Source organism: Crocuta crocuta, unplaced genomic scaffold (assembly GCF_008692635.1).
Source record: "Crocuta crocuta isolate KB4526 unplaced genomic scaffold, BGI_CrCroc_1.0 scaffold170, whole genome shotgun sequence".
Taxonomy (NCBI): Eukaryota; Metazoa; Chordata; class Mammalia; order Carnivora; family Hyaenidae; genus Crocuta; species Crocuta crocuta.
The window spans coordinates 8,962,523-8,989,303 of record NW_027527853.1 but is presented as its reverse complement, the minus strand read 5'-3'; the positions used below and the strand labels follow the sequence as shown (position 1 = coordinate 8,989,303).

The 26,781-nt window shown below is 56.4% G+C and overlaps 1 protein-coding gene across 1 annotated transcript in view; it reads right to left on the bottom strand.

Moving 5' to 3' along the window:
- Window positions 1–21,853, bottom strand: part of RET (ret proto-oncogene) — a 29,425-nt gene extending 7,572 nt beyond the window's left edge. Inside the window, exons 1-15 of the mRNA XM_077780070.1 lie at window positions 21,617–21,853; window positions 19,528–19,815; window positions 17,248–17,492; window positions 15,855–16,050; window positions 14,306–14,505; window positions 12,056–12,314; window positions 11,194–11,319; window positions 10,626–10,736; window positions 9,898–10,020; window positions 8,777–9,033; window positions 5,781–5,928; window positions 4,214–4,321; window positions 3,005–3,219; window positions 2,800–2,922; window positions 540–610 (exon numbers count right to left, since the gene is read on the bottom strand). Of these exons, the coding sequence (XP_077636196.1) occupies window positions 540–610; window positions 2,800–2,922; window positions 3,005–3,219; window positions 4,214–4,321; window positions 5,781–5,928; window positions 8,777–9,033; window positions 9,898–10,020; window positions 10,626–10,736; window positions 11,194–11,319; window positions 12,056–12,314; window positions 14,306–14,505; window positions 15,855–16,050; window positions 17,248–17,492; window positions 19,528–19,815; window positions 21,617–21,815 (2,669 nt within the window). The 5' untranslated portion in view covers window positions 21,816–21,853. The remainder of the gene's footprint in view (window positions 1–539; window positions 611–2,799; window positions 2,923–3,004; window positions 3,220–4,213; window positions 4,322–5,780; window positions 5,929–8,776; window positions 9,034–9,897; window positions 10,021–10,625; window positions 10,737–11,193; window positions 11,320–12,055; window positions 12,315–14,305; window positions 14,506–15,854; window positions 16,051–17,247; window positions 17,493–19,527; window positions 19,816–21,616) is intronic.
- Between the last annotated feature and the right edge of the window lie 4,928 nt (window positions 21,854–26,781).

Genomic DNA, 26,781 nt, shown 5'->3' with positions numbered 1-26,781 from the left:
CCACATAATTCAAGAAATGTGTGTACATTGATGGCAGAACACTCAGAAGCAAGTTTACTGTGTTTTTGAAAACTCTCAGGTCTTATGATTTGACGTGGAAGGACAAGTTTTGTTTCCTTTCTTCAAGCACTTTGGGATACACCAACCCAGCAACTCACTCAAGGCTACCCTACCTATGGTGGGACGTGTCTGAGCCCAGCCCACGCTCAGGCCCACAGAGGGGAACTGTTGGGTTGGGCCTGTGTGGCACTAAGATGCCCAGGGAGGAGAAGGAGGGGCTGGCAAGGGGGGCAGCGAGGGAAATTTGCAGTTACCCCTTCACTGTTCTCACACATTCCACTGGGACTCTCAGAGCCACTTTGTAGGACCTTGCTGTTTGCTGAATGAATACATGAAGGCCTCTCAACTTGCGGGGGTGGGGGGTGGTCATTGCAGATGGTTGGTATGAGCCAATAGGCACCTGGGGCCCGCGCTGTCTCCCCATCGTGGTACCCTATGCACTGTAACCTTGACCACAGGAAGGCAACACCCGCACTTACACATCACTTTGGGTGGTGTAGATATGATCAAAAAGAGACTCAATTGCCATCCATTTGACTGGAATCCGACCCTAAAAAGGGAACAATGGAAAGACATTAACATGGCTCTGACGCCCTGGGAACTGGGGTCGGGGAGTGTGGAGGAGGTTGGGGCCACATCCCAGGCATTTCCAGCTCTGGAGGGATGCTGAGGAGTGACGTCCAGAGTGCTCCCAGGCACAGAATTGGCAGCAGGGCCTCAGAGGGGCTGGAACTCTAATCTGGTCTCCCAGGTAGGCTGAGATGCTGGAGGGAGTCAGCGGGCCTGCCTACAGCTACATAGGGTGTGCTTGTCACGCATCACATCCCTGCTGAGAAGAAACCCAAGGAATCAAGACCACGTCCAAGCCAGGTTTCCCTAGGGCCAGGTCCAGAAGGCTCTGGGGTACCCTGGGTGGTGATGCCCAATGTGTGGGCCAAGAACACCACCCAGCAAGGTCTCCTGATTTCTGAGGGTGAATGAGTTCAGGAAACCAACTTCCAGTGTTTCCACCTTGAGGACTTCTGAGGCAAACCAACACGCTAAAGGCTTTTCTGAGAAGCTCTGAGTGAAGAAATCTGTTTCCATGCCTTGGGGCTGTTTTTTTCCCTATCATTTTATCCCAGAGCCCTGTTAGCATCCTCTGAGAGACTGCCCACTGCAGAACTGCTGGGGTCAGACCTAATAAGTGCTTTCCAATGCAACTTGAGAAACAGCTTTTCAGTAGGTAAGTCTTAGGCTACAAATCAACCAAAAATGTGTGCATAGATTTAAATGCAGAATTTACTGCAATTTCTTTTTCTTTAAAGCATTCTTCAGGATTTCCATCCTTCATGAAGTGTCACTTTCTGGGGTGTGTGTTCGTAGCAATACTGCCTGCTGCCTTTGCTCTCTAAGGGGCCATGTGCTTGGAAGTCTATACTTCTCTGCTGCCTGACACAGGCCATTCTTGGGGGACCAGTGCATATATAGAAAGGCTTTGTCCACACCCCTCCACAGGGGAAGCAGGCCCTCTCCACTTCCCCTTCAGCAGTTCTGAGATATGCTGTCACAACGGAAACCCCAGAGGCACGTGGGTGGCTCAATCCATTAAGCGACCAACTCCTGATGTCAGCTCAGGTCACAATCTCATGGTTTGTGAGTTCAAGTCCTGTGTTGGGCTCTGTATTGACAGCAGGGAGCCCGCTTGGGATTCTCTCTCTCTCTCTCTCTCTCTCTCTCTGTCCCTCCCCAGGTCGCACGCTCTCTTTCTCTCAAAATAAATAAGCTTAAACAACAAAACAAAACAACAGCAACTCCAGGAAAAATGAAACATCATCCTCACAGTCTGTGGTGACACAGACCCCTTAGAGCAAATCTGAAGTGTATGTGGTCACTTTTTGTATTTTTCTTTTTTGAGCAGTGAGTCTGTTCTGGAAGCCATGGGAGTGATCCTGTCTGGTCTGTCACAAGGAGGCAGCAGGGGAGGGGCTGAGGGGCAGTGGAACTAAGAGAGTTGTCCCCAGCCAAGCTGCCTAGATGGGCATCGTGGTGCCCCAAGCATGTAACCTTGACCCCAGGAAGGCAACACCCACACTTACACATCATTCGGACATGCCACAGGGAACTGGACAACACAGGGACACAGGTTTCCCCAGAAGGCCACCTATGTCAGAGGTTTGGAGAAAGCGACTAAGAAAGAACCTTACATTGTGTCTCTGGACTCCATCTCCAGGGCCTCCCTGTGAGCCTTCCACACTCACCCAGCCAGGGGTTCCCAGGTCCCTGTTCCAGGGGAACCCTCCACCCACAACACAGTTCATTCCTTTCTGCCCAGAATGACTGCCACACTCAGGTTTTTTGACTTCAGTCTCCTTTGAGCGAAGAGCTAAAGGTACACAGAGGAAGCAAGGGCCCTTTCATCCTGTAGAAGGGAGAGGAACAACTGCAGAGAGACCTGTCATTTCCACAGCGCTAGCTGACCTTCAAAAGTGACGGTGATTAAAAGCAAAAGAAGCTGTGGGCCCAGCTTCCCAGGGGTGCTCTGAAAGGGCAGGTGTGGCCCTCAGGAAGAGAAGGAACAGACACAGGGACGGGTCCTGAGCTGGGTCTCTGGGGGCCCACGATTAGGGAAGGATTTGAAGATGAAGTTTATACTCTAAAACAATCTGCTCTCTCCTCCTCAGGTGCTCTGGAACCCTGGACCCCTGCCCTCCAACCACCCTGGGAGCCCTGGGCCACACCCCCAGGGGGACCCGGTACCTTGCTCCTCTTCACATAGGAATCTTCTTCATAAACATCTCGGGACAGCCCAAAATCCGAAATCTTCATCTTCCGCCCCTCAGCCACCAGGACATTTCTGGCTGCCAAGTCCCGATGGACAAGCTGCAAGGAAGACAGCGGCAGGGACGCCTGAAGCGCGGGCCCCGGCGCGGGCAGTGGGGGCCCGGGCTGGCGCGGCACACACCTTCATTTCAGCCAGGTACCGCATCCCCCGAGAGATCTGCCAGGCGAAGGAGATGAGGTCGCCCATGGTCAGGGCCCGCTCCTCGGGGTTGTCCAGGTAGCTGGAGCTGCGGCTGCCTCCGCTGCCCACGTAGCCGGGCCCTGCCTTGCGGCTCTCTCGGAGGAAGCCCCGCAGGGAGCCATACTTGGCGTACTCCACAATGAGGAAGAGCGGCCCTGGGGGCAGAGAGGGCGCTGTGAGCTGGCTACCTGCAGGGCTCTGGGCCTGGAGGAGGCCGCAGGGCCCCAGGCAGGCTCTGCACCCTACTAATCAGTGGGCACAAGGACACAGCCCTCTCTGGCCAGTGGCCTGGGTGCCACGCAGCACGTGTTTCAGTCCCAGCTCACTCTTGCACGGCGTGCTCTCCTCCTTGTGCTGGCCATGCCAAAACGGGCTCCTGGGCGGCTGAGCACAACTTTCCCCTGGGGTGCCCAAGGCAGGTGGCTACTACGCTAGTGCGGTCCCGGGAGCCAGCCCCCTGCTGCCAGGAAGTCACGTCTTTCTAGATCTTTGGCCATGCTGTAGCACAGGCTGGGGATGGCTGGGGATGGCTGGGGACCGCCGATGGAGGCAGAGGATCTGCTCCCTATTCTCAGCGGCTTTTAGGCTGCAGTCTTGTCCCAGGCCCAGCCTTGAGTCCTGCTGGTGCCCACCAGTGTCCTTGCTGCCCTCTCCCTGGTGCACCCTGCCTTCCGGTCCCCCGGCACACACATCTGGGCAAAGGTGTTCACACACAGCGAGAGGCCTTGAGCAGCACAGGCCAGACCAATCTCCTGTGTCCTTATGTGAGAGATGGTGACGGTGCCTTCACCGTGCAGGGCTGGGCTTGGGGTCACCTGGAGGTCATGGCACGCCTAGCCCCCAGTAGGTGCTCAGGACACACCATCTGTTTCTAGGGCTCCCTGCCCTGGGGCTCTGCCTGGAGCGGGGTGCTGACAGACCGGAATGTCACCAGAGACCTCTGAGCAGCTGCAGTAGACCCAGGGGGCTGGAGCCTCATGTAAGCACCCCTGCTGCAGCCTCTCCTCATCCTCTCGCTGATGCAGGAGGATGCAAGCTTCAGGCAGAGGCCAGGGCCAGAGACGACAAGGAAGGGGCAGGAAGAAAAACGAAGTGGGCTAGAGCCTCCGGCCTGCACGGGGCAGCTGCCTGTCCCTTGGCCGGCCTTACCATCCTGGCTGCAGGCCCCGTACAGCTTGATGACATGTGGGTGGTTGACCTGCTTCAGGAGGTTGAACTCTGACAGCAGGTCCCGCAGCTCACTTGGGGAGGCGTTCTCTGAAATGCACGTAAACAGAGCAGGTTGCAAGCCAATCCCTTCCAGAAGCCCCATCTGTGACCACCCTGGGTCTCCAACCTACATCATGATTCTGCACAGACCCCAGTTGTCTCCTTCCCAGACAGCCTCCCCAGGTTTAAACAAGGCCCTCAAAGACCCTGCTGCTCGGGGCTTCTCTCAGCCCGTAGGATGGTCAAGAGCCGCCTCATCTGCCTCTGGAGATAATAATCCTGAGGAGCAAACTTCCTTATCGGCGGGCTCTTTCCCCAGAAACCCTCCTGGGACCAGGCTGTGTGTGTAAGTGGCTGCATTCCCCTGCAACTGCCATCTTTCAAGGACAGTGTGCACAGAGACCATCCTCATAAATGCTGGGAAGGTAAGGGGACTGTCCCGTGTCCTGAAACACCTGCTGACCAAGCACTCAACAGGAGGGTGAGGCCCTGGAGAAAGCTGAAGACGATGAGGCTTCACAGAGGTGGCCTCTTAACACACTGAGCACGTGCATCCTGAGGGGGAGCAGAGCTGTGCCTGGACTCCCAGCAGGAGCCGAAGCCCAAGTAGAGAGATATGGAGTCAGAAGCTGGGCCTCAGCAGGTCTCCTGGGGCAGCTGCCCCACAGCCCACTGCCCAGCTGGGCCACATCACCTCTTCTGGCTGCACGCTTGTCTGGAAGTGAGAGGGTAGCTGGGAGATAGGGAGTCAGGTCCCACATGTGGTGGCCTGAGGCTGATCTCAGTGTGCCCCCCTTAGTGCCTGGATCTCCAGGGTGGCATGGAGAGACCCCAGTCTGAGGGCCTGAGTAAGCATTCAGAAGCACCCACTGGTTCAGGTGACCATTGTCACCATGGAGACCCACCTGCTGCACTAGAATTCTCATGTACATCTGCCAACTTGCACCCACTGCATGGTCACTGGAACCTTGGGCCACTGGGCCGTCTACCCACTCTGCTCAGAAACACCAGGGTTTGTGTGTGTGGGGTTGAGCATGTGCCCACTTAGAGCCAAACTTGTAGCATGACTGATCACAGGGCCCTCACTGAGGGCCACAGAGATCGGGCCAGGCAGGGCCCCAGGGCAGGGGCCAGTCCCTACAGGTGGCTTCTTCACCTGGACCGCAGGGGGACTTGGCTGAGAGGAATGAATGGGGCAGACTAGGGAGGGAGAGCTGTCAGTTCAAGGCCAAAAGGGCTTTTAATTTTATAAAAACTCAGATCTTTGCCTAATATTGATACAAAAGCAATACCACTCTAGAACCTTCCAAGCAGGGAAGTCCTTTTGCCCTGTTTGTCCAGGGACCACCCTGGCCCATGTCATCCAGAATGCAGCCCGTCAAGAATAGCAATGGGGGGCTCTGGAGAAGGCCCCAGGCTGGCTGCCAGCACCCTGCTTGTCAAGGGGGCTTCGTCCAGCCCTCAGGGCTCCTGCAGAGCCAACTGGGCACAGTGCGTGGACAGGTACCTTTCAGCATCTTCACGGCCACGGTTGTGTAACCTGCTTTGCCTTTCAGCCGGAAGGCTGTTGCCTTAACCACTTTTCCAAATTCGCCTTCTCCCAGAGTCTTCCCAAGAACCAAGTTCTTCCGAGGGAATTCCCACTTTGGATCCTCCTATGTGGGGTTGGGAGAAGAAGAATAAGAGAAGGGAGAAAGTTGGTGAGGGCAAGAGGAAAAGAAGATGACAAGACCGGTAAATGAGCCTTGTGGACAGGCTCCAGTGTTGTTCAATGGTCACCTGAACCAGTGGGCAATGGGCACCCACCTACACTGAGGGCAGGACCCCACACCTTATGGGAAGACAGGTGCTGCCACAAAATGGCCTGGACTCTGGATGCCTGGACCTTTGATTGTCCCTGGTCTATTGAACATGCCCTGGGCCCTCCCAGAACTGTGTCCTCATCTCTTAAACAAGGGATTCAGGGCTTACCTGGCACCTGGGGGTACTCACATGGGAGTGGGGCCTCTTCCCTCGAGTTAAGCCCAAGCCTCCTGGTGCTGCCTCTGCTTTGGACACCAGGCCCATAAGACACTGACGTCCTATAGATTAGGCTCCAATCTGTCCTCTCTAGAGAGCTCCTGGGGCCCTGAGAGGACTGAATTAGCACCAGTGGCTCAAGCTGCCTCTTGGCCAAGGACCCCCAGCCATGGATGGAAGTGTCCAGGGAAACTTCCCTGTATGGTGCCCCAGAAAAGGTACCACTGGGAACCTCCATTCTGCCCTGTGGAAGAGGCTGTTCCTCCCATGGGACTGGCTGTTTCCCTGAACCTACCTCTACCTGCTCACCACGCACCCCTCTACCCATCCTGCCTTCCTGCTGAAATCCGACTCAGCTTACTCTGGGATATCTTCCCAGACCCTAGCCTGGCCCTGCATCCTTGAACTCTTGACTGCAGATGCTGAAACCTATCGGGAACCTTCTGTCCTGGTCCAGCACTGGGTGTCCATTGCCCCAACTCTCCCTGCAGCTGGGTGTGGGTGTGACCTGGGGGGTGCTGCTATGATGGGACCTGCCAGACTTGTCTGACCCACACAGATGACCCCACTGGGCTCCTCTGCCCTGCTGAGCAGAGCCATGTTTTCCAACACCCATGCACAGGTGTGTGTGCGCTTTCGTGGGCAGAGGCAGCCTCCTCCCGGCACTGTGTCCAGGGTCCTTGCCGGCCAGCTGCTGGGCAACCTGGTGTTGCCTCAAATTCCCCAGGAACCCACAGTTAGGGTCAGAGCTGACAACATCAACACTGTTATGCTGGTGTCCTCACCTCCACACTGCACTGGATAAGTGTTCACTGCATGTGGAAGCCGCGGTAAGTATGTGTAGATAGTAACTTGATCCTCTTAAAAGACATTAAAATTTCTCCCCACTTTATATAAGAGACAACTAAGGTCAAGCAGTTGAGTGATGTGTTCTTAGAGTCGGTCGGGGTAGCCCTTGGGCCGCAGGCTGGGCTCTGGCTTCTCTGTGCTGTGGGCACAAGCTGCTGTGGGCCGAGGGTGGTGTGTGTTCACTTGCACAACTGCTCACAGGCACTGCCCTTCTGGTGCATCTCACCATAAACTGCCTAGGTTTATAAAGGACTCAAATGGCTCATTCCATAGGCCTGCTGTGGAGGCCGGGATGCTTCCTGGGACAGGGGTCACAGACCCCCTGTCTGCTAAGCGACTAGAACTAGGAAAGCCAGGACGGAGGCCACAGTGTCTGCCGCAGCTGGGAATGGCTTCCACGGCCCAGACCCTCACGAAGGGTGAGAACCCTTGAGCAGCACCTCCTGCAAGCCCCAGCCACCTCCCAGCCCTGGTTGGGTACTGCCAAAGGCCCTGTGACTCCCGAACTTCCTGCTCGGAGACCCCTGTCAAGGTGCACACTCTGCAATGCTTGCTGCCAGGCCTTGGGAGTGGAGCTTCTGTTCACGTGCACCCTCAGCTCTGAGTGTTCTCAGGGCCTCCTAGAGCCTGGCTTCCAGCTTCTCGGCACCGACCAGCAGGGATACAGAGGGATGGCAGGGTGACAGAGGGCCTGGCCAGGACGGGGGCTCTCAGAACCATAAGGACTGCAGGCCCAGGCTCTCCCATGGAGAAGGTGGGTTGGAGCCCACCAGCTCTGGCTGGCACTCTCCATCAGCCAGCCGGTTACAGTCCTGGGGCCTGCCTCCTCCACAGCTGGCCCAGAGGCCCCATGGCACCCCCTCTTTCCACTCCACAAATGAACTCCCCTCCCCACTGTGGCCACCCTGGTCCAGCCCCTGCCTGCTGCCATCGCTAGCCTGGATGAGGACAGTGCCTCATCACAGGCCTCCCACTTTTCTTTTTTAATGTTTATTTACTCTTGAGAGAAAGACAGACAGAGCATGAGCTAGAGAGGTGCAAAGAGAGAGAGGGAGACACAAAATACAAAGCAGGCTCCAGGCGGGGCTCAAATTCCCGATCCGTGAGATCATGACCGAGCCACCAAGATGCCCCATGGGGCTCCTATCTCTGCACTCACCCCAGGGACTCCCCAGCAGAGCAGCCGGCAAAAATGAAGGCAGAATATGGGCCTCCTCTGCGGAATCCCCAACCCCCAGGGCCCCACACTCTGGGAATAAAATCCACACTCCTCCTCAGGGCCTCCCCGCAGCCCTTGGGGCATCTGGAGGACAGTTCCCTATCAGGCATGGCAGGGCCCACCCTCCCAAATCCCAGTCCATCTAAACGAGCACCCATCACTCTCCACTCTGCCAAACTGCCTCCATGTCCTCTGCCCTCCCTGGAAGGCAGCTCTGCGGAGGCTGGGGGCTTGCTTGTGATGTCCTCCTGGTGGGTGAGGATGCATTAGCCACCTATGGGCTACAGGATGCGGCACTAGGGAGCTGTGTCTGCCCCTCCCCGTGCCTCCCAGCTTCCCCAGGCCAGAGGCGTCTGCCATCCGCAGGGCCTCCAGGAGGGCTGCCTCCCAGGCGGAGGCCCTGCTCGGAGCCTCACCGGGATCTTGAAGGCGTCCACAGAGACCTGGTTCTCCATGGAGTCCATTGAGGGCCGGCGGGCACCCGACGAGGAGTAGCTGACCGGGAAGGCCTGGGCGGGCCGGCGGAAGGTCATCTCGGCAGAGGCGATGGGTGGCTTGTTGGCGTTCTTGTGGTAGCGGTGAATGCAGAAGGTGGAGAGCAGCATGGAGACAACGAAGGAGAAGAGCACGGCGGCCGCGATCACCGTGCGGCAGAGCTCGTCACACAGCGGCTCTGCGGGCAGGGGTGGCCGTGAGGGACAGTGCTCTGCGAGGGTGCCCTGATACCAGCGGGCGCCGGCGCGGCGTGTCCACAGCAGCGGGAGGACTGCTGTGACAAGCTGAGCGGCCTGGCAAGTGTGGTGGCACGAAAACATGAGCATCATGCAGACACATGGTACTGACTGTTTGCAGGTACTGTGGGGGGTGTGCTATCACCCTCCTACTGAAGGGCCAGGTGGCCCAGGGGGTGTAAGCAGTCTGCCCGAGGCCACACAGCAGAGGGAGTGTATGCACAGGGCCAGCTGTGGGACGCTGCACCAAAGCCAACCGGAGGGCTGGCGGGGAGGTAGAGCTCCTTTGCTGTGTTCCCAGTGTATTCCTTATTTTCTTTATAAAACCGGGAGAGGGAAAGAAAGTGGCTCAGGGCCTAGTGCCATGCAGCAACAACTCAAATACGAGACAAACATCCCTGGGCCCAGGCAGGAGAGCTCCCTGTGTGCTTAGGCCCATGCTGCCCACCGGCACCTGCTGGCCCAGAAGGAGCATCTGGAGGCTACAGCTGGGAGGGTGTGGTTCGAGTCAGATGGTGCCATGGGCCCAGAGAAGGCTCTGCCCAAGGACAAAGTGAACAGATGCAGAGTTACTTGGTGGAAGAACCTTCCAACTCCATCTTTACCATAAAACTTTGGGCCAGGAGTCACTCTGTAGAGGCCCTGACCTAGATGCATCTGCACAGACGGGAGGCCCAGAGGGAAGGAGGTTGGTCTTTTGGGGTTTCACTTGCCTTCCTGTACTATCCTCCCTGGCTCGCTGGGGCTCAGGGAGGTATGGGAGCCTGCCCTGCATACGGCCCCCGCAGTGCCCCCCACCCACTCACCTTGGCTGTCTTCAGGTTCACAGAAGCACTTCTTCTCCTCGGGGAAACAGTTGCAGATACCGAAGCCAGCTTTAATCCCCCAGCGCTCCCCTGGCTCGTGCCCACCAATGATGTTGCCGCCGCCTGGTGACAGATGTAGCCCACTAAGCCTCCTGGTGTGGCCAGACAAACCAGGACTATCCAGGAAGGAGCATGAGCAGTCCCTCCCCACATGATGTCGGCATATTAGGCTGGGGTTGGGGTGGGGTGGGAGACGTGGGGGTTGTGGGGGGTTGGAGGGGTAGTGAGCTCTGAAGTCTGGGTTACCTGGGCAGGAATCAGCATGGCCTGCCCCCAATCAGTTCCCTGGTCCCAGCAGGTAGGAGGAGGACCCCCCGCCCCCCAGACTGTCCAGGGCCCTCACTGAGGTCCACGCATAGTTACTTTTCAGAAGCAGACAAGAGGCAGCAGGAAGCCAGGACATTCAGGGCTTGGGAGTACCCATGTGAGTTGCCCAGGGAGACACTGGAGAGTGTTGGTCCAGGCACCAGTCTCCAGAGGTTTCTTTTGGGGAGTGGGAGGGGGGTGTAGAGCCCTTTGTGCAAACAAAATGTTGGAAAAAGCCTTGGCACATAAAATCCAGGAATGAGGCTTGTCTGGCTGAAGTGCAGGTGGGAGTCCAAGACTCTCCCACTGGCTACTCCCATCCACCCTGGGCCCCTGAACTTGCAGGCCCAGTAGTTGCTTACGGAGGCAGTCCTGGGGGCAGATGTTGACATTTCTGCTCTCCACAGCATCACAGTGGCCGTCGGGGCAGGTCTTGATGCTGGGGGAGCAGGTGGAGAAGTTCCTGGTAATTCCTACGACACACAGCAGGCTGGTCACTACCACATGGTCAGACTGCCAGAGCCAGAAGGGCGGCACCCCAGGGCTCCCAGGCCAACCCTGTCCCTTCCAAAGGAGCAAACTGACGCCCAAGCAGAGAATCCGTGAGTGGGATCCTTGGGGTGGTGGGCACAGCTCGGAGTTGGCTGCTATACCCAAGCCCTACTGCCTGGGGCCACACCCCAACTTTGGGCCAGCTCTTCCAAAACCCAAGGAGACTCGTGGTCCCATGGCCTGAATGTCCTTGTGCCACCCACACTCTGCACTGACGCTCACCCTCTCCTGACATCACGAACCACAAATGGGGGCAAAGCTCTAGAGAACACATGTGGAGTGGGGAGGGCCATCACAGTGGCCAGGAGGGCCCACATGGACCCCATTTGCACACAGCCACCATTACCCCTCTCATCCCTGGCTCTGCACGGGGCCTACCTTTGCCATCTCCCTGTCTCCACTCGCACCTGCCCGTCAAAGAGCCCAGGCCGCCGCATTCCTCACACTCAGGGCGTCTCTTGCTGACTGCACAGGACAGGGGACAGCCTGGCTCCTCAGCCACATCTGGGGGTGGCAGAAAGCTGGTCATAGGGGGCTGGCCTAGGCGCAGGGTCCCGCCAGCATCCAGGGGCAGAGGGAAGCACTGGCCAAGCCTCTCATGGGTGAGCCCAGAGGGGTGGGGGTGCCTCTGCATCAGGGCACAGGGCAGTGATGAGGCCCGCTGAGGAAGTGGGGTGGCACCATGGTCACAGCAAGGGGTGGGGCAGCTACTGGGCTGGGATAAGTATAGAAGGAGGATGTGATGTGGGTAGACTCAGCCAAAACTACACATGCACAGTTAAACCTGAATTTCAGAGAAAAAGTGAATATTTGCTTTATTGTAAGTACATCCCTAACACTGCATCGACATACTTGGAAGTCTGCAAAGGTTGGGTGGGACATACTTAGAACAGAAAATCGCTCGTTGCTTACCTGAAATTTACATCTCACCAGGGTCCTGTATTTTATCTGGCAGTCCTATAGCAAGGGCATGTATAGAATGCACTGACAGTGGTGATGGGGAATAGCGACCATTTACTACTCAGTCCCTCTGGGCTAAGCTGTTTTACACTTTATCCTTGTCACCCTTCCAGCTTGGCTATGCAGCGTGCACTCTCATTTTCATTTTATAGGGGAGACTCAGGCTCAGGGGCACTGCCATTAGGTGAAGGGGGCAGGCCCAGGCCCCTTCTGCGTGGGGGATGCCCGTGGCTCTACCACACCCTGCCCGTCCTGATCCTCCACGGGCCCTGGCACTCACATGTCCCCTCCACGGTGACGACCAGCAGGGCCTGGGTCTGCCTGCGGGTTGGCCGGTCGGCAGCCACCACAGTGTATCGGAGTTGAGAGCAATCCGGCCGCTGCAGGGCTTCCGTGTCATTGACGAAAAGGTTCCCTGTGGTGTCCTCGGCTGAGGTGACCACCCCCAGGACACTGCAGTTGGTGCTGGAGAGCTGCAGCCTGTATTGCACGTGGATGCCGCTGAACTCCTGGCAATTTTCCACACAGACTTTCCCGATCTAGGCATGGGGCACAGGAAACGCCTTAGCTGGGCTGGGCACTGGCCTGTGTTGGTGACAGCCTGAGTCCTGGAATAGCCCCCTACGGGGTCCAGGGATGACAGACCTTCCCTCAAGTCCCTGCACACCTTTGGAACCTGCAGACCCATCCACCTGCCTGGCCCTCCCCTGCCCTGCCCATCACACTACCACCTGCCCCTTGCTCCTGGGGGCCAGAAGCAGAACTCAGGGCCCTGCCTCCAGACAGATGTCCACTCTCCCATCTCCTCTAGGCACGAAGGTCGACTGCATCGCTCCACCTCCCCTCCCTCACTGTTTCTGGCCAGGCCAGGTTTGTTCCAGGGGCCACCAACTGCCATCCTCAGTGCATGTGGCTGGGGTACTCCAGGTGACCTGCCTGGTCAGTCAGGGCACCATGCCCAGGCCACATGATTCTGCCTGTCTCACACGAGACCGTTCCTGGCACTCTGGCTGGAACACCTGGAAAGAGGGGATGCTTCTCCAGGGGATGCTAGGCAGGCAGTGCCGTTGCTGGGGCCCGGTGCTGGGCGGCTGGAACTCTCCCTCTTACCCCTTGGCCACTTCAGTTAGAATTAGACAGAGGTTCCAGTGGTTAAAACCAGAAGCTCTGACGAGTCAAGGCTGGGGGACAGAGGGCAGGGTGGAGCCTGGCCTGCAGCCACTTAGCAGGTGTTCGCTCAGCCCTGCTCAGGCCCAAGGCACAGCCAGTTCCTCCACACCCAGGCCCAACAGCACAACAAAACTATGACCTCCTAGATCTCCCAGCACACCCCCACATAAAACCTGCTTCCTTCCACTCTCCCCTGTGGTCCTCAAAATTGCCCAAGGTCACTATCCTCAACTTAACAATCATAAAGACTGGGGAGGGGGGGTGAAAGATCATAGTGAGTTTGAGGCTGGATCGGGACTCAGGTCCCTCTGATCTCAAGTTTGCCGGAGCACAGGTGACATACCTCTTGCGGTGCTTGCTTCCATTTGGCACCCCCTCAGAGACCCCTCGGACCCCTCTGCCTTGTTACCTCCCACCATCTTTGACCTCTGCTTCCATGGAAAGCCTGGGGGTGCATGGCAGGTCAGGGAGCTTGGATATGTCCAAGGTGGGGTCCTTTGTGTGCTGGGCCTGGGTGGCTGTCAGGAGTGGAGGGTGCATGGGAGCCAACAACAGAATTGGGGACAACTGGAGACGGCCTTAAACATGACATTCTGAAGAGGATGTATCTGAAGCTGCTCCATTAGGAAAGAGCAGTATGTTAAGTCTCATGCATGCTCTAACGGCAAGTAAAATTACAAAAATCCTTAAGAGAAACATTCTAGGTAGAACTATACTAAAATGCTAAATACTAGTTAATAAGGAGAGAAAGGGTCTCCCTGTCCTTCCTCTTTTTTAGCGGATACTTACTACTTTATGTTTTTTTTCCACCTCTAATTGTTATTTTTCAATGACAAATGAAAGATAAGCTAGAGTAAACGCACTTGCAGAAGGCAAAGCGGAAGCGCTCCCCACCTTTCCCAGCAGAGGGCACCACTGTTAACTGCTGCCTGCATTCACACACTTTTAAAATTTCATCAATGAAAATTTGTTTTTGCACAGTCACGGGAGGCCAGTATTTTTACAAATCACTTTTCACTTAATAATCCACCAGGAACATCTTTCCAAGTCAGCCTACGAAGAGTTAGCTGGCATTGCTTTCACAGTAGGACAAAATATGTTTTAAAAGTAACAAGGAGGGAGAGGGCTACGAATTGCCCACTAGCCCTGCCCCTGTGATTCTGTCCACTCTGCCACGGCCCCAGCCTCCCTGGCCCTGTGCCCATGGCTCCCCCGGGCCACTCTGTGTAAGCTCTAGGCCAGGGAGGGAGTGTCTCTCAACACCAGCCCTGCTTGCAATCTATTAAACAGAGTGCCCCACCCTGGGGGTCCTGGGTCCCTCCATGCCCCTCCCGAGGTAGGCACTGGGCTGTAGGCTCACCTGGGCAAAGCGGCGGGCCCGCCTGCTCACGGTGAAGGAGTAGGTGCTGGGCAAGTGCAAGCTGACAGGTCGCACAGACACGTTGAAGTGGAGGAGGATGACGCCCTCCCCGGGGCCCTGGAAGTCCGAGTCATTGACCAGCACGGTCAGCTGCAGGGAGCGGTTCTCCGAGATGGGGAGGCTCCGGTTGAGAACCAGCCCTGTGGGTGGGGGCACGGTGATGACTGCCGGGGTGCACCGCCCCGCGCCACCGCGCGCCGCCTCCCAGCCATGTCCCAGGTACATACACACGTGGGCAAATACAGATTTCCATACAGAGGGTGCACGGATAACAGACGTGGCTAAATCAGAACCACTGTTTAAATGTAACCATTGTGCTGAGCTGGAAGCTGAGAAAATCCTCAGCTGGGAGGTAACCTGTGTGTGGTACCTGTATGTGTGTGTTATGGGATGGCTGTGTGTGTTGTGTATAGGGTATACGTGTGTACATGTGGTAGTACGGGGTATGTGTGTGGAGTGTGTACATGTGGAGTATGTATGTGCGGGTGTACACGAGGTAAGATCTACCACCACTGAGGCCCTGGGAAAACCATACCGGCCTCCATTCCCCCAGAGAACTCCTGACTACAAGCAGCTTTGAGTGGAGTCCTGGACTGCACAGGCCCCCTGGGCTCGGAGCCTGCACACTTCTGTGCACCTGTTGAATGGCATGGCTGTGGTTCGTTTCACAGCGCCACAGGCAGATGAAGGTCGGGAGGTTTTGGTACACAGGGTATTTAGAGGGAGTGAGCCGGGGCAAGGATGACACTTCCCTTTGTACAGGGCAGAAGACCTTCAGGCTCAGTGTGGGTGGGGAGGATGAGAAACACACAGGATCAGGCCAGGCAGAAAGGGGTAAAGGGACCAGCGATTCTGGGTTGGCCCAGAAGCAGATCCCAAAGCAAGGATTGAAGAGCAACTGGGGTACTTGGAAGGTGATCCCAGAAAACATGGGCAGGAGGGTGGGGGGAGGCAAGGCAGCTGATGAAGATGTCTCATCTTGCAAGTGAGCCCAGCAGGCCCCTGGAGCTCAGCCCTGTGGGACATCCCAGGAGCTGGACAGGACAATCTTTGTAGGATCCTCTGGCTCAAGCACACAGAGCTGCTACTGGATACTAACCTCTGTCAGTAGAAGGTTACGGGGACTAAGGAGAAATAATCCCCAGGTACTTGGGCACCTTGGAGGCAGTAAAGTAGATGCCAGGAGTCAGAGGAAGGCCTCAGGAAACGACGTATTTGTTTGTAGTGGGCAGTGAACCCTGGCATGGTCAGCATGGGGAAGAGTGGGAAGGTCCTGCCAAGGTCTGCCACGCGGCAGTTCAGTGAGAGAAGAAAGCCTGTAAAACCCCACCAGGGTGGCGAAAGTGAGCCCAGTAGACACAAGGAAGGGCTGGGTGGAGTAGAAGGATCTTTATCCTAGGACTCAGAGGACAGGTGTCTGTGTGTGTAGGGCGCTGCAAGACTGGCATTCCCTAGGGGGCCCAGCCAGGCCACACCTGGCCCCTCTTACTGTAGTCATGCACAGTTGCCCGCACAAAGCTGCCGTTGGCCTGGGCCAAGGTCTCGTTGGGTGCGTGCTCGATACGGAATGTCTGGAGGGCCCAGGCATCCCCGGAGAGTAGCGTGTTTGTGTATCGCTTCAGGAGCTCCCCCGATGCTGGTACTACGTCTGCATCGAAGACACGTATTTTGGCCACCACGGTGCCCTGCAGAAAGTAGGGGGTGCCAGTCAGAGCTGGGGAGGGGGACCCCTCGGAAACCCTGTAGCCTGAGACTTCAGGAGGGCATGTGCACCACAGGTGGACCAAATGTGCAGTCAGAGCCAGCTCTAAGGACACACTGCCCTGGGTTCAAGTTCCCATAGGGTCCCTTGCCAATCTGGCCCAGTCACCCTCCCTGGGCCACTGTGCCTCACTTGTGCAACAGGTGTGACAGACATCTACAGATTTCCCATAAGAGTGGATTAGAGCAGATGCCCAGGTGCTTTGCTGACAGGCTTCACCCAGGTATCCACAGAGCACAGCAAGCGGGACCCCACAGGGTGGAGTTAGCTCACTGTCACCTAGTGATAGATGGCAGAGCCAGATCCAAGCCCAGGCATACACCAGAATGTCCTCTTCCAAGGACCTTCTATATACCAGGCTGGAGGGAATCATGAGGAGAGTTCTGAGCAGTCACAGGGCATCTCCGCTTCCACTGCTAACCAGACTCCTTGCTGTCACCCCCAAGGCAGCCCTTCCAAGTTCATGCGACCTTTACCAACGAGATGTGGTTTCCTCCCACCGGTCCATCCACCGCTTGGGGTGCCCAGGGAGGCAAGTGACAACACATTTCCCATTGAGCCCTTGGCCAGCCGGCTGCAGGACGGCCCACTGCCCAGCAGGTGGCAGTCACGCTCCACCTGCATGGAGGTGGATGGGTAGTGTGGGCGGTGCTGCGCTGGGAGAGGCACTTGCCAGTTTTTCTGCACTCGGGGCTCCCCTCCATGAGCCTCTATGGCCCTCCAGTGACAGCTGACACGGCGGAAGGGAGTACCCTTCTGGCAGCCATCCTCTCCTACTCAGGGAAGCACCGCTGTGCCCCCGTCCAAAGGCACAGGTATACCCCTGGCCTTGATGCCGCCCTTGGCTTTGACAGCCTGGTCAGACACAGGCTAGGCATTCAGGGTGCCCAGACACTCATCAGGAGACAGCTAGGCTGACCTCCCGTCTCCTCCTCAGCTACCCTCGGGACAGGTGGAAAGCCCCAACAGACAGCTGGATGAACAAATAAAAGATGGACAGCTAGACGGATGGTCAGCCACACAGCTGGATGGACAGCTGCATAGACCAAGGAATAAATGGTGGACAGAAGGGCAGATGGACGGCAGAAAACAGACAAGCACAAGGGCAGCAGGCAGGCACCTCCTTCCTCTTGAACTCCACCACAGCGCTGGCGGTGTCGAAGCCCCCGAGGAAGGTGGGCGCCGAGTCATCCTCATCATACACGGTCACAGGGAAGGGCACCATCACCACCTCCTCCTTGCGTGCGCCGACACGCACTGTGCATGCGGCCACCAGCTCATACTTCTCTCGCAGCTCGCGGTCCAGGGGCCAGCGTGTGCTCACCTCCAGGCAGTCCCGGGTGCAATGGAAGGGCAGGTTCTCACCTGCGCACCAAGCAGACCAGGAATCCCAACATGACTCTGGGGTAGGGAAGGAGGCAGGGTGAGGTGGCTTTTTCAGGGGCCCCGCCGGATGGCAGGGGAGGTTGGCTCTGTGGGTCAGAGCTGGGGAGCATGCCGGCCCACTCTATGCTCCTCTTCCTCTTCCTCCTCCTCCTCGGCTCTAGCGGTGGTGGGTACGGAACTCAAGCACCGGTTTGCAGTGACGACTGTGCTCAAACAGGCTTTCCTGTGCCTGCCACCTTCACTTGTGCTGATGGGGAGGCGTGGGAACCAGAAGGCCTGCGTCAGGTCCTCACCCTGATAACCTAGGGAGGGATGCTCACCCTACTTGCCCAACCCCCAACCTTGCCTCTCTAGGGGTGGGCGGTGGCGGGGACAGCTGTTATCTCTGGCTGTGTGATCCCAGACCAGTCATTCCGCCTCTCCGTGACTCTGTTTCCTCACCAGGAGATGGGATGATGAAGGCTACATGCCTGCCCCTCACCAGGCACTGCTGCATGGCCAGTGACTTACGTATCTTCCTGCCACCTGGTGAGGGGAGGGCCAGTCATCGTGGTACACTCTTCAGCCCGAGCCTGTCCTGAAATTCATCCTCCAGTAATAACTCAGAAAAGGGGAAATGCTGCAGGCTTGAAAGTCAACACTGAGTGCCCCCACAGCCAACCAGGAAGGGTTAGGCCATCTCCATTTGGTGGGGAATCAAACGCCCCTCCCCTCTCCTCAGAGCCACATAGTACATGTGGATTACATGTGGGAAATGTTTATCATATAATGTTTCTCTCTAATGTTTACAGTTACAAAAAACATGCTCAATAAAATTTAATTATGTAATCTTTATGAGGAGGGCAGCATGCTAAACCTGATGTTTGGCTAACAATCCTGCACAAACACATCATCCCTGATGCGGGGCAACGTGAGGATGCTGGGGGAGGGGATGGCTACTTTTCTTACCTTACTGAGATTTTCTGTCACATCATTACCTCATTACCGTGTGCATGCACATGCGTGGTAAACCTGGCATGAAGCCAGGTTCCACTTACTAGCACTCTACCCTCCGGGTCCCAGTTCTTCGTGCTGCCCACCGGAGGTCTGCTCAGGTGCCCCGTCTCACCTCCACAGGGACTCACCCCTGTCCCCACCTCCCGCCTCCCCAGGGCTATCTTGTGGTAAAGTCCGCTGCTTAGGCAGAATCCTGGAGCCACACTAGCTCCCCCTTCCCCTCAACACCCACATCTAACTCTTCAAGAAATCCTGCTAGGTCTCCTTCAAACATGCCCAGAAGCTGACTGCTTTTCGCTGCCCCGTGGCTTTCACCATTCTTCCAGTCTCCAACCTCCTGCTCAGGGATGTCAGGTAGCCTCCTAACTGTTTCCCCGCTTCTACCCCCCACTGCCCCATACCAAATCATTCCTAGCACAGCAGCCAGAATAATCCTTTAGAGGGAAGTCGAGTCTTGTGAGTGCCACCCATCCTCTACAAGCCTTCATGACTCCCCAGTCCCTCAAGGGGACCCTCAAGAATTTCTCTGTTCCCATGTACCTGCACTGTCCCGTCACTCACTCCACTCCAGCTGTACAGCGGCTCCACTGCAGCGATCTCACAGGGGCCAGCCCAGCTCGCCTGGTGCCCGCCCACCTTTGCCCCAGCTCTCCCTTCCCCAGCCACGAGATTTAAGACCGCAGTCTCCACCCCTCTACATCCTTGGAGCTTTACTTCCCACCTAGCACCTTCCAGAGGCCACCCTATTTCCTTGGCATGTGCATGGTCTCCATTTCCCAGGGGAAAGGAGGCTGCAGGCAGGCAGGATTTTGACCTGTTTAGTTCACTGTCACATCCTCAGCCCCTAGTACAGTACCTGGTCCGGGACAGACATACAAGAATTATTTCTGGAATACTAAATGAAGGGGTGGGGTGGTGGCAGAGAGTACACCAGATAGATGGCCCATGTCAAGGGCTGGCGGTCCTGTGTCCGGCACACAGCAGGCACCGAGGATGGCCCTCCGAGACCAGCACTCACCTTCTAGGAGCCTGTAGGCCACGCTGATGTTGGGGCAGAGGAACTGCACAGGCAGCAGGCGGAACTGGTGGAAAGTGCCAGGAGGCCTATTCTCTCTGATGCGGAAGGAGACGCCTGTCTCAGGAAAGCAGAGCTCCCGGGGTTTGAGCGAACCACAAGCCGGGAAGGAAGTGTTGACAAAGGAGAAGTATACACGGGCACAGCCTGGCCATTGGCACTCGCCCTCACGCTGGGACGTGGGTGACAGGAAGACCTGGAGGTAGATGGTGAGCACAGGGAAGCCGCCATCTGCGGAGAGAGATGGGGCATCAGCCACATCTACAGGGAGCGGGAAGGGAACGGAGCGGGGAAGCGACAGTTGTTCTAGGGCTAGTGTAAAGCCCAGTCCTTACTGTTGTCCACAGGGTTCCACTGGGCTCTCTGCCCTGGCTGCCACCTTCTGCTTGCCCCCCACTTCCCTGGACCTGGGGTATGTCTCTGCTTCGGGGTCCTATGGTTCTGCTCCCTCTGCCTGGAGGTGCCTCACAGCCCACCTCTCTTGTCATTCAGGTCTCAGCTCAAATCCCATTCCTCAGGTGCCCTGAGCACTGGGGTGTATTGTTCCCTTGATGTCTCCCCACCAGCCTTCATCACATCATTGCTCCTCCCAGAGGGTGCCCTGAGCCCGGGTCTAGCACCAGGTAGAGAGCCTCCCCAGGCTGGCTCCTACTGCATGCAGCAATCAGCAGTCCACTCCCTTCTACGCCCTCCTCAAGGGCTTGCATCGTGGAGCTGCCTCTGCAGGGACATCCCCCTGGACAGACTCCCCCAGCACCTGGAGGGAGAACTCCCAGCAAACTCCATTATGGAGGCTCTTTCTCCAACAAGGTCTGGATCTCTCTGCCAGAGTGGCAGGGACTCTTCCGGGGCCCTCTCTCAGCCCTAGAGTAGTGGCTGCTCCCCACCCCCCCATTGCTTCTTCCCATAGTCATTAGAGTTCTCTTTGCTTCTTACCAGCCTGTCCTTTGTTGCTTCAATCCTGGGCTGTAGTTATTCATTCTCTAAACAAACTTGCCCTGTTCAAGTTACTATGTGGCTTCTCTCCTGACTGGACTTAACAGGTACAACCATGAACAGAACAGGCCTCCTATGAAAAGTGGACCCTTGGCAAATTCCACTCTGGCCTCTGCCCCTGGAGCCCTAGTTCAAGTTCCCCAGAGGGGCTTGGGATGAACATGGCAGCGGCTAAGTGCGAGCAGAACTGAGACCCATCTCAGATGCCACCTCCTCCAGAACTGGGGGTACCCGGTGGGGGGCTCTGTCACGTGACCCTGGCTTTACCTGGCAGACAGGGGTGCAATCATTCCACCCCTGCTGGGCAGTGCCGCCCACTCTGCGTGTATAGGCATGCCACCTGCCTCTTGCCCGTATGAGGGGGCGCAGGGCTGGTGTGAGCGTGCAGCGAGGCCATGTCTTCGGAGATGCCTGGAGGTAGGGAGTTACTGGGTATGTGAACACCACTTTGTGGCACAAGGCAGAGCTGCTCCACCCCCCCAGTACCATGGTCACGTGTGGCCTCCACTCTGCTCTGCCCCCTGCTCTGAGGAGCTGGCCAGGCCTTCCTTCCACGCCACTTCCCTCCCCAGCACCAGGCTCGCGTCCCCACCAGGGACCCAGGGCAGCTTGCTGTGGATGGGAAGACAAGCTTTCTGCAGAACTACTCATTCTCCAGGAAGTTCCAGATCATCTGCTAAATCAAAAACCTTCTGATTTTTTTAGGCTCTTTTAACCCCTCTCTCATAACCCCAAATCCTGATCGCCCAACTGGAAAAGGCATCTAAGTCCAGCATGGAAAGAGCACCCAATCCTTCCCAGGGGTTCTCCAAAATCCCAACAGACTGAGGAAGGACTGGGCCCGAGGGTCATGAGCGGGCCCCAAACACGTCCAGGTACCCTGGCCTGGCTGGACGCAGAGGCAGGCCAGCCTCACCTCACCCTTCACTCCGACACAACAGGAACTGCACAGCAACCGCCCTCTGGAGCCTCCGTGTGGGGGTGGGAGGTGGGCTGTGGGAGGAGGAGACAGGCTGGGGGTTAGCGGCTCCCTTACTGCGGACGCTGAGCTTCTCCCAGGCACTGTGATCCAGGCTCCGGTTAAGGTAGAGAAGGCCGGTGTCCTCCTCGATGCGGATCCAGTCGTTCTCATGCAGCCTTGCACGGTAGGCGAGGCCGTAGAGATGCTGGCCCAGGCGGAAGCTGGGCACCTCCTCGGGCACGTCCCGCAGGGCATGGACGTAGAGCAGGGGCATGCCGGCCGGCTGGTCCACGTACAGTTTCTCCCAGTAAGCATCCCTGGAGAAGTAGAGTCCCAGTGGAGCTGCAGAAGGCAGGGAAGCACGTGAGGGAGGGAGGGCGATGGCCGTGGCCAGAGCAAGCCTCGCAGGCAGACCAGCATTCCCCAGCAGCTTTATTTCACACCTTGGTAAAAGCTTCTTTAAATTTACTAATTTAAAATTCCAACCCAGCATAAGGAATACAGGCAAAATCAGATCCAGGTAAGTCTCCTCATTCTTAAATTATAAGAAAGAGATATCATCCTCCATAATTTATAGGATTTGAGTCTTTCATGCAGAAATAAATAAATAATAAAACTCTGATCTTAGTAGGACTTTCTCACCTGTAGTCCTAATAACATCAGCACACAACTATCGATCTGTGTAGCTAAACACAAGCTGAAAGTGGACTGCCTTAAAACGGAAAAGGAAAATAGAGGAGGAGGAAGCCGTATAAGACAACTGTGAAATCATTCTCAATTACCCAAGTTTGTTAAGTATGTGAACCGCACGGAGCTGGGAGTTCACACTCCCCAAGTTTCTCAGCAAATCACCTGGATCTGGAGGCTTCTTTCTTTCTTTCTTTTTAAATTTTTTAATGTTTATTCATTTTTGAGAGAGACGGAGTGCAAGCAGGGAAGGGGCAGAGAGAGAAGGGAGACAGAATCTGAAGCAGGCTCCAGCCTCTGAGCTGTCAGCACAGAGCCTGACGCGGGGCTCGAACCCACAAACCATGACATTGTGACCTGAGCCGAAGTCAGACACTTAACCGACTGAACCACCTAGGTGCCTCCGGATCCAGAATTTTCAAGTATACAAGATGATGTCAGATAAGCAGGGCTGGCAATAGTCACCAAAAATGAACCAGGGCACTTTATAAGAGAAACCTTTTTTTTTTTAATATTTTTATTTATTTCTAGGAGAGAGAGAGAGAGAGAGACAGCGTGAGCAGGGGAGGGTCAGAGAGAGAGGGAGTCACAGACTCTGAAATAGGCTCCAGGCTCTGAGCTGGCAGTCAGCACAGAGCCCGATGCGGGGCTTGAACCCACGAACCACGAGATCATGGCCCAAGTGAAAGTCGGACGCTTAACCAACTAAGCCACCTAGGTGCCCCAAGAGAAATCTTTATCTAAAGTTAAACATACTACTACCACTGGGCCCAGAAATCTTACTGAATTCATCCAAGAGAAATGAAAACATATGTCCATCAAATGACTTATTCACAAATGGTAGGGTTATTCCATTCACATAGCCGAGAACTGGAAACAGCCCAGATGCCCTTCAACGGGTGAGTGGATAAGCAAAAAGTGGTTTTCACACCACAGATTCCTATGCAGCAACAAAAAGGGATGAACTATCAATATACACCACGGCCTGGAAGGCTCTCACAGACCTCATTATGCCAAGTGGAGGAAGCCAGGCACAAAAGAATATACATGGCAGGATTCTAGGCTAATTTCAGGTGACAGAAAGTAGCCTGGCTACCTGCTTAGGGGCAGGAGGAGACAAAAGACTGGGAAGGGCAGGAAGGAACATTCTGGGGAATGTAAAGGTTCCACATCCTGACAGCAGTGTGGGGCACATGGGCACATACATTTGCGGCCAATGTACAGCTGAGAGTTGTGCATTTCAACTTCTGTCAATTTTCCCTGATCACCTGATCACCAAGGGGCTGTGGATAGAGCTGTGGTTGCCATGAGGAAGAGGCCTTGTTGGCTAAGTCCATGTTGAATAAGCTCACCATTCTGCTGACTTCGTGTATGTTCAACATTTTTCATAATAAAAAGTTTTTAAAAATAGTAAGAACTTTCAAGGAGGTGGATAAATAGGCAAACGATGTTTAAAAACCACTAAAGCCCTGAAAATAGTCTACAATGCATAGAAACTACCCAGCACACAACACAAACATTAGAACTATTCATGCACTTGTAGCCAATTTCTCTCTTTTTTTAATGTTTATTTATTTCGGGTGGGGGGAGACAGAGGATCCGAAGCGGGCTCCGTGCTGACAGACAGCAGAGAGCCCAATATGATGTGACGCGGAGCTCTAACGGTAAGATCATGACCTGAGCTGAAGTCAGATGCTTAACTGAATGAGTCACGCAGGTGCCTTGACAATGTCTCTTTTCAATCAGCTCGTTTCCATCGGACCCCACTTTTCTCGCAGCTCTCAGGGTGAGCAGCCAGGCCAGTCTGCTGCCAGCAGAGGGCACCCCACTACTGCCTGGGCCCTCAAGGACACGTTTGGGTGTGGGAAGCAAGCAAGTGCCAACTGGAGTCAGGTGAAAACAGGTAAACCCCTTGTGGCCCTCCATCCTGAAGTGGTAAGACAGTAAGCAAGCAGGAGGGCTGCCTGCACCATGGAATGTTCTCCAGGATGATTTCGAAAGGCAGCCAGGCTGCAGGTACCAACTCGGGGTGGGGGGAAGCCTGCACTTGGCCCTGCCTGCTCCAGTGTGGGTGCTGCCGTGCCAGACAGGCCTGGGCTGGGAAGGAGCAAGGGGGAGGGGTGGGAGAGGGAGAGTGAAGGGAGAAAGAGAGAGAGAAAGGAGGGAGTAAGGGAAGGGAGAGAGAATGGGGTAATGAGAAAGAGGTAGAGAAGGGGGAGGAGGGGGAGAGAAATGCTCTGGTCAGAGCCAAGGGCCTGACACACAACCCACACTGAACACGGCAATGGGATGGGGGGGAGTGTGGGGGGGAGTTGGGGATGATGACAACACCCAGAGTGTGGCCTTTCAGACCTTTGGAAAGCACCTCCCTAGGAGAGGTGTCCCTGGAGTGGGGCCTAGAGTTACTCGGTCCCTGTGGGTGCAGCTCAGGCAGGAGCAGGCTAGGACCTCCAAGGGGCCTGCCCTTTGCTCTGAGCTGCAGTTTCCTGGGGGAAGGATCCACTCCAGAGTGTCACACGGGCTGCCATTCAAGGGGGAGACAGCTAGTGGAGCACCACGAAGAAGTCACACTGGAGAATTCTGGGAAGGGAGCGCTGAGACCACACTCCCCCCACCCTGGGGTCTCACTGGCAGAGACCATGGGCAGGAGCTACCCATGGATGCCTGAATGCCACCCTTCTGCCCCACGCCCTCCCCACTGGCCCAGGAGGCCGCAGGTTCTCAGATGCACTCAGGGCTGACCTCCTTGAGATTTAGCCACGGAACCGAGCAGGGACAGGAGGGCAGCTCAGAGGGCTGTGCTGGCCTCCAAGGGCCACAAAACTGGCCTCTTGCTGCTCCTGCTGAAGGGCTGCTCATGGCAACAGCACAGAGCTGAGCTGAGTGAGGGGACCATGACTGCCAGGTCCTCTGAGGGGCCCCACACAGCTGGGATCCACCTCAGAGGCTTGCATTTCCCAGAAGGGGCACTCACTCTCCCCACAGCGTGGGGGCCCAAAGAGGACCCTACCAGCTGCTCAAGTCATGATGCAGACAAAGACTGGAATGTCCCCGTGGGGTGTCTCCTCACTCATAGGGAGGGGGCAGTGGGGGAGGGGTCCCTGATGGGGGTTGGCAGCCACCTCCCACTAGGGGTGTGCCGGAGCCCCCTCTGTGCTACCTGGCAGGGGGGACCCCTGGCCTGCTCTCCTCAGCGGGGCCATCCAGCCTCCTCCACAGGAATCTGGTATTATGGGAGCTCCCAATACACAGCAGCAGCCTGCCCTGGCCCCAGCATGGCCACGTCCCGGAAGGCAGGCTCAGAAGGGGGATCAGAGCCGGAACAGCCCTGCTGCTCCATGATGAGGGCCTGAATCATGAGCATCAGTATCCTCCAACATTCCATGAAGGTTCCAAGTCAGAGCATCCAGCAAGAGCTCTGGGGGAGGGGCTGAGGTGGCGGTGAGGGCAAGTTATGCTCACTGCCCTGCGGACAGAAAGAACAACTCTCCCCTCCCCGGACCGGACCTTGTCCTGCCCCCATGACATTCTCTGAAGGGGCTGGCCCCCTGCAGCCTCCTGCTGCCTCTCAAAGGTGGAGGGTAGGGTGAGCCCAGCCCTGCTGGATGGCTCTGGGAGGCAATACAGTACATGGTCAATCCCCCAGGCGTACGCACTGACCTTCCATCCTCTCCATAGCCCTAGACAGAGGCACTGTCAGGACCACTCCTTTGCAAACATAGACACTAAGGCGGAAAGAAAGAAAGGCATTTGTTTGCTCAAGGGCACACACACAGAGACAGAAAGAGAGCTGGAATTCGTAAAGCCGTCTTTCTAGAGAGGCACATCCTTCTCCAGCCCACTCAGCTCCCGGGGCCCCCCACAGCTGCCATGCTCTCGACCCCCCAGCTGACCAGGCCTGGGCCCCTATCCCCTACCAGGCAGGGCCACCTGGAACAAGCTTTGTTCCTCGACAAAGCCCTCGGTGGTGCCTGAGGCTCACTGCAAGTCAGGAATACCAGTTCGAGGGGCAAGGCAGTCCCCGGTGACTCACCGTCTCTCTGGGCAGCTTGGCATTTCTGGGCACAGAATGGAAGGAGGAGAGACTGTTGCTTCCAAAGGCCTCACAGGGTGGTGGCCAGGGGCAGCCTAGGCCTGTGACACCAATACCAGGTAGAGGGGGCTCAGCCAGGATGAGCGCTGCCGACCTCCTCACCACCGTGGCAGAAGGGCAGGCACGAACCACTAACACTCTGAGATGCTGCCCTTGGGCCTCAGCTCCAGCGCTCCCAGGGCTCCTGCGCCAGGGAACACTGCTGGATCCACAAGACTGGACATAGCCAGGGCAGCTTGTGTCGTCTGGAGCCCACCAGGCCACCGGCTTTCCTTAGGGTGCTCGACCCCTCTGTGGAGAGGTGGGGTGTGCGTTCTTGCCTCCACAGTACCAGCGAGGGGACGCTGCATTTCAACCCAGCTTATGTCATGAGACACAATACAGCAGCTGCTGGACATTCTCTCAGGACACACACTCCTGGCCCTGCTCAGCGCGGTAGAACCGAGCAGAACCTGGATGT